This window comes from Paramormyrops kingsleyae, chromosome 1 (assembly GCF_048594095.1).
Source record: "Paramormyrops kingsleyae isolate MSU_618 chromosome 1, PKINGS_0.4, whole genome shotgun sequence".
Taxonomy (NCBI): Eukaryota; Metazoa; Chordata; class Actinopteri; order Osteoglossiformes; family Mormyridae; genus Paramormyrops; species Paramormyrops kingsleyae.
In genome coordinates this window covers 26,007,047-26,019,370 of record NC_132797.1, presented here as the reverse complement: position 1 = coordinate 26,019,370, position 12,324 = coordinate 26,007,047, and the positions used below count along the sequence as shown (strand labels likewise).

At 41.3% G+C, this 12,324-nt stretch overlaps 1 protein-coding gene across 4 annotated transcripts in view; it reads right to left on the bottom strand.

The window, feature by feature from the left end:
* LOC111850092 (lethal(3)malignant brain tumor-like protein 4) overlaps positions 1-12,324 on the bottom strand; it is a 67,704-nt gene that overhangs the window by 55,054 nt on the left and 326 nt on the right. For 3 of the 4 annotated variants that reach the window (XM_023823606.2, XM_023823609.2, XM_023823610.2), the window contains exons 2-4: positions 4,949-5,005; positions 3,167-3,261; positions 2,898-2,952 (exon numbers count right to left, since the gene is read on the bottom strand). In XM_023823606.2, the coding sequence (XP_023679374.1) occupies positions 2,898-2,952; positions 3,167-3,261; positions 4,949-4,955 (157 nt within the window). In that variant the 5' untranslated portion in view covers positions 4,956-5,005. Of the gene's footprint in view, positions 1-2,897; positions 2,953-3,166; positions 3,262-4,948; positions 5,006-11,820; positions 12,178-12,324 lie in introns of those variants that run through there. The other variant, XM_023823608.2, reaches the window with a different exon arrangement.

Here is a 12,324-nt window from a genome sequence, read left to right as displayed (position 1 = left end):
ACAATGATAGACAGTAACAATAACAATAGTAATTATTATTATATAATAAAATACATTAAAAAATAAAGATTTCTTATTCATTATTTTAATATTAATAATAAACCATTAATACGTTTAATTATAATAATATTGTTGTGCCCAGTGGGGACGGAACGGAGATAAAGGCGCAGATGTCAGGGTATCGGGGAATACAGGGTTTAATTACAGGTAAGGCAGGCAAAACGCAGGCAAAACGCAGACGCAATGACCGGACTGGGGAAACAAACTGAAACGCAGATGAAATACAGAGGGCTAATGAAAACAACCAGAAACAGCTGATCACATAGTGATTCCACACGGGGTTAACGAGGGGGCGTGGCACACGGAAAGAGCGGACGATTGAGGCAGGACACATTGTTTGGATACATTTATTTTCTTACTTTACAAATTACTGTTTTGATAAATCTGCTTAGATGTGTTTAGTACAGTATATGCTCTTCTTGTTTTATCCAGTTCATTTTGTGTTTAAATACTAAAAAACATATTTAGGTGTAATTTTTTGGTGGCCAGGAACCAATTAATTGGTTTTCCATTATTTCTTATGGGGAAAATTCTATCACAACTCGAACTTTTTATGATTCGATCCGGAGTTCTGAACGGATTAAATTCGAGTTCTGAGGTACCACTGTATTTTAGCTTTTAGATTGTATATTTGGATTGTACATTAGATTATATACTTGATTTGATAGATTGTATTTATATATTGTAATTTTTCCTTTTTTACTCCTACTTTACTTCTTAGCTTTACTACTTCTTATTTTTACTCAGCCAAAAAAGGGCGACCCAGAGATACATTTCACTGCATGTTGTACTGTACAGTATGTGACAAATAAATCTCTTGAATCTTTTGGTACTTCAAGAAGATACCAAAAGTACGGTACTCCAACATGTTTGTTTTCCACTGGCGTAAAAACCGGTAGCCCCACTGAATGACATCACAACGCAAGGTGGCGTATTTTGTAATGAATCGAAAAATGGCTGTAGCAGGACTGGACAACGTGGGATATTATCTCACATCGCATATTTTGCACATCCAATTCTTACATCACTAGTCAGCTAGATTAAGATTAGGCTTTTTCTTACCTTCAGTTTGGTATGAAGATTATAGCACATGGAGTTTAAGTCACACAAAAACATTTTTACTGCCATAGGAAAAAAACCTAGCTTTACAAGTTTTACAATTTTAATGATTATTATTTACCTCCACTGCTTTTGCCTGAGCGCTGCATGTGTTCTCCCAGACAATAATAATCATTTTCATCCTTAATTGCTGTTTAAATCACTCCTAGATGGGTTCATGAGAAATTTATGTTGAATTTCTTTTTTTTTCATAAATGCCCCAATATTTATTACAACAAAATCACATTGCAATATGTGAGAAATTTCCAGTAAATAGCAGGCTGTCAAAGTATATTAAACACTTTATTCCTTGTCATGCCATCCTGATCTCGTATCTGTTCTTCCGACCAGATCACAATTAAAGCCTGTCAATTTTATTATTTATTATTATTATTTACATTTGTGATGTAACAGGTCAACCAGAAAAAGCGCAATACTAACAAGCTGAAAGGACCCATATCGCCACCTATTGTAGCAGTCGGACATACTTCGGTCAATGAATCGATTCCCCTCCAATGCATGTATACTAGGACAAGGACAGTAGTCCGATTAAGCGGCGTAGTTAAGCTATAACCGTAGCTTGACTTAGCCGTGCATGTAAACGTACTGAATGTCCTAACCCACTGAGCCATACACCGCTTCTGTTAAATAAACGAAACTAGCATCTTCGGGTATTTGCTCATAGCTAAGGTCCAGCTGAGCCAGTCTGACCTCACAGCGTGAATCTGCGGTTGCAGCCAAACAAGGAAGCAGCACGTTACTCGCATACGTCCAAACACCACCCTGGAACCGCAACCAAACATCTTTAAAGGTTCCTTAAAGCAATATATAGTCCATAGGGTACAATTATTATTTATCACCAGTACAATAAATAAAAATAAGGCAAAGCATGGTTAATAAATAGTTAACAACAGTCCTGCTACAATAAGACCAGAAGCCGTACTGGGAATTCCGCCACTGCTATGCAGGGAAGCAGCAACAGCCCCGTGTTTCTCTCCCTGCCGCACCCCATCATCCTCCAATTGAGGTCAAAGGTGGGATTATATTCGGGTTCTCGGAAACCCGCTGAAAATACGGGACAAGCCGGCAGGTGACTGATGAACTCAGGCCTCGTTCGAGCCACGCAATGGCAACTTCGGCTAAAATGTCACACGCATCTCACTAACAACGCTACAAGCCGATGTAGCTAATATTAAGAGGGCCAGCTGTTCTTCGGAAGAACAGTGCAATTAGACGTTAGAAAAATGGTGAGCTTAATGTCAGAAAGCATTATATACAAAGTGTGTTACAGGACATTCCTCCCAGCCTTTCTAAATGCAGCGGGAATGACTCATCTGGCCTTGGAATCTAAATCAGTGATTTGTAACATACAAAAAAAAGAGCAAAAATGACTAAATCCTAAACAAATAACTTTATGAAAACATTATGGTATCTCTCAGTCAACTGTCAGCGGGTAGTGGAGAACTGAAACATCTAGGCCTCAAAGCACGTCTGGGGAAATGGTTAAAGATGGACATGCACTATTTTTTTTTACGTTAACAGTGTTGTTAAACACACTGCCGTTTCGTTGCACGACGTGTAAATTATGTTTAGCACCTTGATGCAGTGAAGCTGCAACAGCATTTTGCTAATCACACCCCAAAGTATTAGACAGTAATGCTGCAGCTTGTCACCAGGGGGCACTTGTTTCAGAGGTGAACAGCCGGGATCAGGCAGCACGAACACAAGTAATAACTCACTGTGCGAAATGGACACTTTGTTTCTCGCCTTTGCCTCATCTTCTCTAGGTCGCTCCTGAAATGAAGAGCAGGCATCAGCAGGGGCAATTCTAGGAATTTTTAAGGTAGAAGGCATACGAGGGGGCATAATTTATACAGAGAAGCCAACCTTACCATTAGCCAATGATATGCTTTGATTTGGTGAGAGAAAGGGGAGGGGGCAGTCTGGGGGCCAATCAGATTTCAGCTGTGGCCAGTGCCCCGCCCCTGTATAGACCTCATGCACGTACCCGGAGATGGTACTCGTCCGGAGGGGACTTGAGGTTCACGGTCAGCTTCCTCTTCTTCCGCTCCTCTCCCTGCATCATCAAAGGATCGATGGATTCTGCAAGGTGGGAAGATGGTGTTCAGCATGATCAGGTACAGTAATAAGGGGGGTGGCAGTGTGTGGCCTGTAATCAGAAGGTTGTCGGTTCGAATCCCATCCTTGGCCCCTGACCCAAGCATAGGTCTCTGCAGGGTGGAGTAGTGGGCGTGTTGGCAGGAATAGGATGGGAATAGGAATAGGAACCAGACATGTATTTTCCTTTGTGCTTTCTGGAAATATACCAGTAAGTGTAAATAAGCACAGGAACTGCCTTAAACTATATGAACAAATAAGAAACAGGCATTTAATCAATAAGTCATTGCCTGACCTGTATGTCTGTTGAATGTCTATAGTGGGTTGCAACAGTTAAGTTCAATCGTAGCCTATGGTGGATGTAAACTGCCCCATGTTCAAGTTTATTAACTACTAAAAAAAAAAAAAATCGGTTGCCCCACGCAAACAGTTTCAACATGACACTAAGTTATTAGTGTTAGTAATTTTACACTTCCTTATCATTAGGGGTAAGGTCCATTGTAAAAAAAAGACATTTAAAAGCAGTGAAAATGGCACTAACCTAACAAATGTTTCATGCAGTAGTATAACGTTTTCACAGATCATTTTAATAATTTGTTACCTTTTCCACTAATTTACGATTCACCAAGGTCGCCAGCTTGATATGTCAGCCTTAGTCCAGTCAGTTGCATTTAAATTTTCTTTAAGTACTCTAAGTATTTTTTGCTGATCTGAAAAATGATCCGATCTACGACACAAACACTGTGATACGAGCCGAACCATGAATTTTACGATCTGTTGCACCCCTAAAGCATACCCAGCAAGCTACTTAGCTAACACACTTCTTACATTGCACTGTACATGGCACATTAAGGGTTACCAGTACAGCTGTGGCTGAAATACTTCTTGAAGTATACAGAAGAATACAGAGAAAACAAATCGGAAGCTTTGTATAACCCAAACTCAACAAACATACCAAACAAACAAGCAAAGACTGTGGGTGGACGATACTGAGGCTAGACGACAAATGCACTTATTTACATCACACAGGATTCCAAAATCTTTGCTATCCACACATGGAAGCACATGGAACAGGAATTGGTTCTGGTAATACCAGACAATGATACTGATTGGTTGTCCACGGCAAAAACGTCATTCTGTGTGACAGTATTATTATTTACTAGCTGCTAACTACGACGTAACATAAGTAGCAGTGGTGCAACAGACAAAGAACGCGGCGCTAGTTTCAAACTAGCTAGTTTCAACGTATGATTTAAGGTACACTTTACACCCAACCTTACAACTGAACTTGTGCAACCCATGGCCTGTCTGTTTTTGAGATGGTGTTTATTGACAACATTTTCGGCCAATAGAAATGACCTTTCTACACCACTCCCACCCCCAAACAAGAAAAGAACACTGCATAAGTCTTGCGACCCCTTTCGCTCCCAATCCCCATGTTCTATTTCAGGGACACTCACTATTTTCCCCGAGGTCCAAATTTCATCAGTGACACAAAGCCAAACTCCAGGGGGTGTAATAAAATTTGCCAAATGACGATTAAGATTTTAGATTAAAAACCTTTTTTAAGCATATTCAAAAAATCTTCTTGCGAACCATCCCAATTATCTATCGTCCTCATGGGGGGTCACAACCCACGGTTTGGGAACCAATGTCCTACACCATCACCCACCTTTCATTTCAGGACCATCACCTTCTCATTTTCCAGCCAAACTATCCAAGACCATACCTAAAAAAAAGAGGAAAAAACAGTGTAAACATTGACTGGGAATTCCCCAATGAGACAAGAATGACATCATCAATGGGACATTACCTTCTGCAGCTTAGATGACAACAAAAACTTCCAAAAACTAATCAACATACTCACATTCTTACATATTCCTTCAGCTCTGGGGATTGAAAGCTATATTAGCCCCCTCTGCTAGTGTGTAATATAAAGAGCTTCTACATCACCCTAAAGAATGAGTCTCATAATAGCATTCAGCACAGGCAATAACAAAGCACAATTCGAACACTTCAGCAGAAGGAATACTACCTTTGCCTTTAATAAGGGCCATTATTTTAAAGCAGAAGGGCTGTCTGTTTAGGCACAAATTAGGGTGAGTGAATACCTTTAGATGCTTCTGTAGAAGCCATCAGAAAGCCTAAAAAGGTAGGATGCAGGGTAGATGTTTGTTTTGGTTGGTGGACAAGTCCCTTTACTCTTCTGTAATTAACAGTCAGAGTGTAAAGCAAGATGTCTGTGTGTTAGAGGGGAAACGTCAGGGAGTGATGGTTCAGCCTTCATGGACACCTTCTGCTAGATTTAGAGAGTAAAATGGATATTTTGTATGTTTCTCAGTCTGCCTGCTTATTTCAGCTTCAATCATACTAATGATGATGCTTTATTTGCCATTTGCACACGTGCAGGTATAATGCAATGCTTCTTTTCACGTATCCCATCATGCTCTCCGCTGAGACACACACAGCTGAGAGTAACGCTTGGGGTCTAAGCACATGATCAGGCCATTTATCTGGAGCCCCTGGTGCATTATGGGGGGGATAAGTGTCTTTCTCGAGGGTCCAGCGTAGATGTGACTGTTCTGCCGTGGACGGGATTTGAACCGGCGACTTTCCGATCCCAGGCACTAACCCGCTGAACCACACCACCCCCCAATAATAAACCTGCCTTGGTCCATCCTCCAATCCATCTGCTCTGGGGCTGTTTATCATCTGGAAGATCAAGGCTTTTCACAGAAAGATATTGGAGAGAAAAAAAAAGAGTTGCCTTTGCCTTACAAATGTTTACAGATGGAAACTTTACTATCATGAAATAGCTGCTTTAGAAACTGCTGAAGGTTCAATAAAGTAAAACATGACATGAGTCTAAAAGGCATAAGTAATGTTTGACAGATGATACTGCCCTGAATATTTTGGAGGTAAGAACACAGAACTTTCTATTTCTATTATAATATTAGTCTGACTAAACCTGAAATTACACCACCTGAAGGCAACCCTGGAGCTCAGCAAGTACAGAAATGCACTCCGACAGCAAAGGTTGTGGGTTCAAATCCCAGGGAGCATTCGAAAATTGTTACTCTTCCCTCAACTATAAGTTGCTTTGGACTGAAGCATCAGACAAAATAATGAAATAAAAAATGAAGTCATGACTGTGACATTACAGAGTGACATCTCCTGAAAAAGTCACAGTGATTTGATGCAGCACCGTTACAGTTGGTGTGTTATTATCTGTATAATGTAGTTCACCAGAATAGTGTATTTATCACAAATTAACTTTAACACCCAGTTAATTATCAGTTTTGTGACTGTTTAGAGAATCCACATTAACACACCCCCATTTATTACTGACTGATGGGATAATTAAACAAAAAAGGATTACAAACGTGTTAAGACACTTGTGATGAAGGACGCTCAGGATAACACACACGGGACTTCGCAAGGACATGTTGCACCTTCCCATCGATGTTTGATTAACAACTTCCATTACGCTAATGGACAGGGGACAGGGAGGATGAATCTGCGTTTTAGCAGCAAACTGAAAAGAGCTGGCGAAGGGGGATCTAGACGGAGCAGTTTGCTGCACGCGTGTGATGAGGCGCGTCGGTCACGGCCAACTTGAGAAAATTAGCCGGAACCCAAAATCGCACCGAAATCGATTATACAGCACTGTGCAAAAGTCTCAGGCAGTCAAAGTAAATGTTTAAAGCTAAGTATCTGGGTATTAAGTGTACATTTGCTCAGCAAAAAAAAAAACCACAAATTTAACATAACAACATATTCAAGTAACATAATAAAAGCTAGCAACTATTTCTCTTGTTCTCCAAAAAGTTGCTGATATCTCGTTGGATGGCTAGATGAACACCGCTTTGGTTCCCAAACCTCTCCTCAGGGGCACCACAGACATTCCACGTAAATAAGTTTCTTCACCAGCTCACTTTATTGATTAACCTAATTAGTTAAATAACTCAGCATGGTGCTGAATGCCAAAATAGGACTGCAGTGGATGAGTTAAAAAAATACATGGATGGTTTCTACAAATAGGCGGACGACTTTAGGAGAGGTTTTGAAATTTGACACAATTTGACAGACAGAAAATCATACTTTTACACCAGCAAGAACATCACTTAAACATTTTCTTTGAATGACTAAGACTTTTGCTCAGTACTGTATATAAAAAAAATGCTAAAACGCCAGCCAAAGGACAACTGCAGCATTTAATGCAGGAAAAGTCAAGTACATTTCCTAAATTTAACATCTCTGTGGCACAAATCTGAGTCCATGCTCATGAACTGATTTCTGCTGTCTCTTTCAAAACATTCTGCTCTTTTCTTAGCCGCTGTCATGTCTCTCCTTTAACTCTACATCCATAATTTCCCCTCAATTATTAATAAAACGTATCTATTTATCTATCCTCGACCCCCATTATTACATGGCATTTTTAGCAGACTCTTTTATCCGAAGCAACATACAAAAGCAGGACCAGACAGTCGCTGGTGCATTTGGAGATTTAGGGTCTTGCTCAAGGGCCCAATGGTAACATCACTCTGTCATATCTTGGGATTTGAACCAGTGACCTTCCCGCCACAGGCACAGAGTCTTAACCCAATGAGCACACGCCAACCCACACACTGAATCCCCTACTCTCCCTACAGGTGACTCCACAGGTACTGACTCTGACTCCATTTCCTGAGCCGGCAGACCTGTGTAAGTATACCGCTCAGCATATATACACGGATATAACCAGCGAGCTGCGTTTGGAAAAAGATGGATAATCAGCTTATCACACCACATTATAATTACCAGTTATGAACTGAAATATTGATACTCTTTTAATTCTTTAACCTGCAGCCTCCAGTTTTACTAAATAAAAGCAGAACTTCATAGATTATCAGACTACCAGCCCCCCATTTTCTGTACCCGCTTGTCCCATGCAGGGCTGTGGAGGTCCGGAGCCTGACCTGGAAGCTATGGGATCAAGGCAGGGAATAACCCAGGATGGGGCGCCAACCCAGCACGGGGCACGTTGGAGATCCTCGAAGGAAACTCCACAACGACACAGGGACAACACGCAAATTCCACATGCCTAGAGCCGTGTGGAGTCTATCGCCCATAAATTAAACTTCACGCGCGCACGGAGGTAAATTGCTATGCGCCAAACTACAATATACCATGTCTCAAGGTATTTTTACATTCAGGAAGTTTCCAGAACTGCGAAGGTTATTCATCAAGCAAACTGAAAATGCATCGGAAATGGAGACCGCAGCCATGACAGGAAAGGAGAGTGGAGGGTAAATATGGCTGAATCTCTGCAGAGCTGAAGGTAGAAGAACCCTCAGAAACTTGTCAGACAGTTAATTGGACGACCAATTAAACCTATAAGCTTCGACGGATCAAACAACGAGGCCTTTCATTCAAAATACTCAGCTGCTTAAAGGAGACTATTACCATGCCTGCCTCCAACTGAACCATATTACAGAAAAAGATTCAATATTCACATTTTACTTTAGATTTTATACAATTGAGAAAACAGGGTCAGAGGGTCCCTGGTGCAAATGGGGGTTCAGGGCCTCGCACAAGGGCCCAACAGTAAAATCACTCTGCTGATGCTGGGATTTGAACCGGCAACCTTCTGATCCTAGGTACTGCATGCTGACCTGCTAAGTCACACAGTGTCCCTAATTAATAATGTTTGAACAGAATTTTTATCTGATTACATCCAATAAATTCAAATTTCCTCTGAAATGTATACAAGAAATAAAGGTATTCATCGTGCTACATCCTATCGAGTAATATCCAACAGCATTTACGCCCGAGATGGCAGAAAGTGAACACGGTAGGACGTTAGAGGAGACTAAGCAATGCGGGCTAACTATGGAAATATGCTGAAATTGACTTGAATCCAGTGGTCCAGGTCCCAAATTCAACTCTGTTCAAATTTATTTGCATAGCACATTTTCACAACACTGTATTGCCTCAAAGTGCATTACATTATCCCTCTCCGAAGCCCCCAGTGAGCAAGCCAGAGGTGACAGTGCAAAGGAAAAACTCCCTAGAAGGAAGAAACCTTGGTAGGAACCAGACTCAAAGGGGGAGCCCATCCACTTTGGGTCGGCAGAGGAAGTCAAATTAACAAGCTGACGCAAGTCGTTGGATACCTGTACTAGTTACCGTAATGCCTCCATCTATATCACCCTTGTCAACTGAAATAACTTCATTTTCAATACAGTAAATTTTACAACAAATCATTTTAACACATTTCCCCTTTCACCTTTGGATTTCAGGTCTTTATGTTCAACCAGTTTTCACTTTTATCTATGTTACCATTGTACTTAGTCAGGGTACAGTGAAGGAGAACAGGTTAACAGACGTCTGATTCCATTAAACTGCCATCCTGTCCAGGGCTGTAGGGCAGCCCCATGCCCTGTGCCACCCAGGATTGGCTCCAGGCCTCCCCTGCGAGCCTGACCAGGATAAATGATCAGAACAAGGATGGAAGCACCTATCAATAAGTGGAAATGCATGTGGTTTAAGTTAGTGCTGTTTATGAAAATGACTGATAAAGCACGACCACCAAACCAGAATGCACCAGAAGTTCAAACATGCATCACAGAGGACCATCAAGCACCAGCAACATCCAATCCAAACCCAAATCACCAAAAAGCAAGCACCAAGCAGCCAGCTGCCACGTACAATCAGTCGAGAGCGGGCCGAAGGTGAAATAAGGGTGAGCGAGAGAAAAGTCTGCAGCTCAGAGAAGCCAAACATTCGCCATCATCTTGAGGCACTCATGCTCTGCAAATAAACACCTCCTGGCCTGTAGGTCACGACGATTCCAGTCAGGATCACGCTGGCGGCCGGCTAGCTGGTCTACAAGCTGTCTGCTCGCATCAAACGACAGTCAAGCTAAATGTGGGTATGTGATGGACGAAGACTTCCATCTCAAAACGGCAAGTTCACACTTACTGACAGTTAGGGCGCAGTCACATGTGTTCAATATAGCTGCTCTCTCATACTGCACTGACCAGAGTGTCAATAGAACATGAGGACTAAAAACAGGCCTATTTTAGCCTACAGAGATTTTCCCAAGACTGGTCAAATAAAAGAAATCTGTTACACTATTATGGGTGCATTCTAATATTTATCATTATAATGGAAGGAATAATATTACTAATTAGAATAAGGGTTGGGATAATACTGTGCCACTTGTTAAACGATGGTGATTATTGTGGAAAGAGATTCAAATCGAGAATGCCAGGTCAAGCCGGCAAATGAGCATCAAATGCTCCCACAAATAGCTATCATCATCATCTTCATCATCATCATCGCAGGGTTGTTTTAAAGCTATATTTCTCGTTTGCTTTGAAAACATGTACTTAACACCTATACTGTATTAGGCACCTTTTGTATGAGCAACTTTCAGGTACAGCTCATACAAATCAGGCATCAAGAGGTGAGTCCAATGAGGAAGCACGGCACTACAGGGTCTTGCAATATTACATTTGATTGGTCAATTCCAATATCAGGGCAAACCACATACCTCTGACAAACGTCATTGTCTTCAACACTTACGTATACATCACTAAAGATAAACACAAACATGATGCCATGTCATGCTCTTTAAGCAGAACTTGAACAGAACCCCGGCCAACTTTGCTTAAATTAGGAGCTCCTGCTGGATCTCCAGCCCAGAAGAGACACCACCAAAGTAAGTCACTGAAAATCTTTTAATTGTTGGTGTCTGCACACCTGGGCAGTGGCTATTACAGGCAAATCCCCCCTCCCAAAGGTTAAAGAGACACGCTGCTGTTCCAGCAACCAAGAAAAGCATTACCCGCATGGGTTTACATTTGCTTGTTTGCCGGGGCACTGAGTCACATGTCACGGCATTTAAAAGTAAATAACAAAGAAAGAATAAAGCCTATCTATCTACCCATTTATCAATAGAGTTTTGTATTGGCAAAAAGCAGAATACACCACATTATAATAGTATTATATGAAGAATACAGGAATATGTAGAGTCGACGTGCAATAAAGCGTAAAACTTTTGGCAAAAACAAGTGAATTGCTATAAAATGCATATTCACATCATAATATTTAATAGACACACGTAAACCATCTGTTTCATTGTTTATCCTGCAACGAGTTGGGGCTGTTTCCCGACTTCGCATCAGTCCGACGGGGCGCCGTAGCCGCAATTAAACGCCACCGCGTCGGTGTCGTAATAATTTAACATACGCAGTTATGGTGATGGTACCTAAGAGAAGGTGCCCGCGTTTGGAGATCTGTTTCATTCTCAAATATAACACATTGTACTGAGCCAAAGGTGCAATTATTTTAAACAAATAAATATTTTTTAAAAACTTTAAAAACTTCAGGACAGTATGACGGAACGATATAAATTGCATAAAGGTTAATATAAAGTAGTCTTTGTAAAAAGCAACCACTAACGCACAGTACACAGCAAACAAGTGTCGGCCCTGTGTAATTTAATCGGAAGGCCTCTGTTAACAATAAAAAAGTAAAACGCATTTATATCATACTTACAGCGTACACCTGAACTGAAAACAGCCATAAATGACAGCTGCATGTAAATGAAAATAGGTTTAAAACCAAAATGGCGGAAGTATTCAAAACGAAGATCGAGAGACAAATTGGGGTAAATTGTAAGAGGAAATTGACACAGTAAGCGAGCGGAGAGCAGCCCCGACGCCGACAGGAGCTGCGCGAAATTAAACAAAAATGAGTCGCACTTCGTGCCTTTTCACTACTTTACAGTATCCAGGGACGGAGGGTGTGGGGATCTGGCCCTAATAAAGGGTGCTGGCACACTCCAGGAAGAGACACTCTGCGTGCTTATAAATGAAATATTTTAAGAATGACAGAAAAATAAGAGAGGAAACATTTCCGAGAAGAGAAAAAGAACAGTTTCACTTGGCTGGAGGAGGCTGCCTCGGTGTTTACATTGTGTCACATGCTTGCAAACGAGAATCGGGGAAGGGGGAGGAAATGATATTATATGACCCCCCCTCCGGTATTTGTGATGGGCTA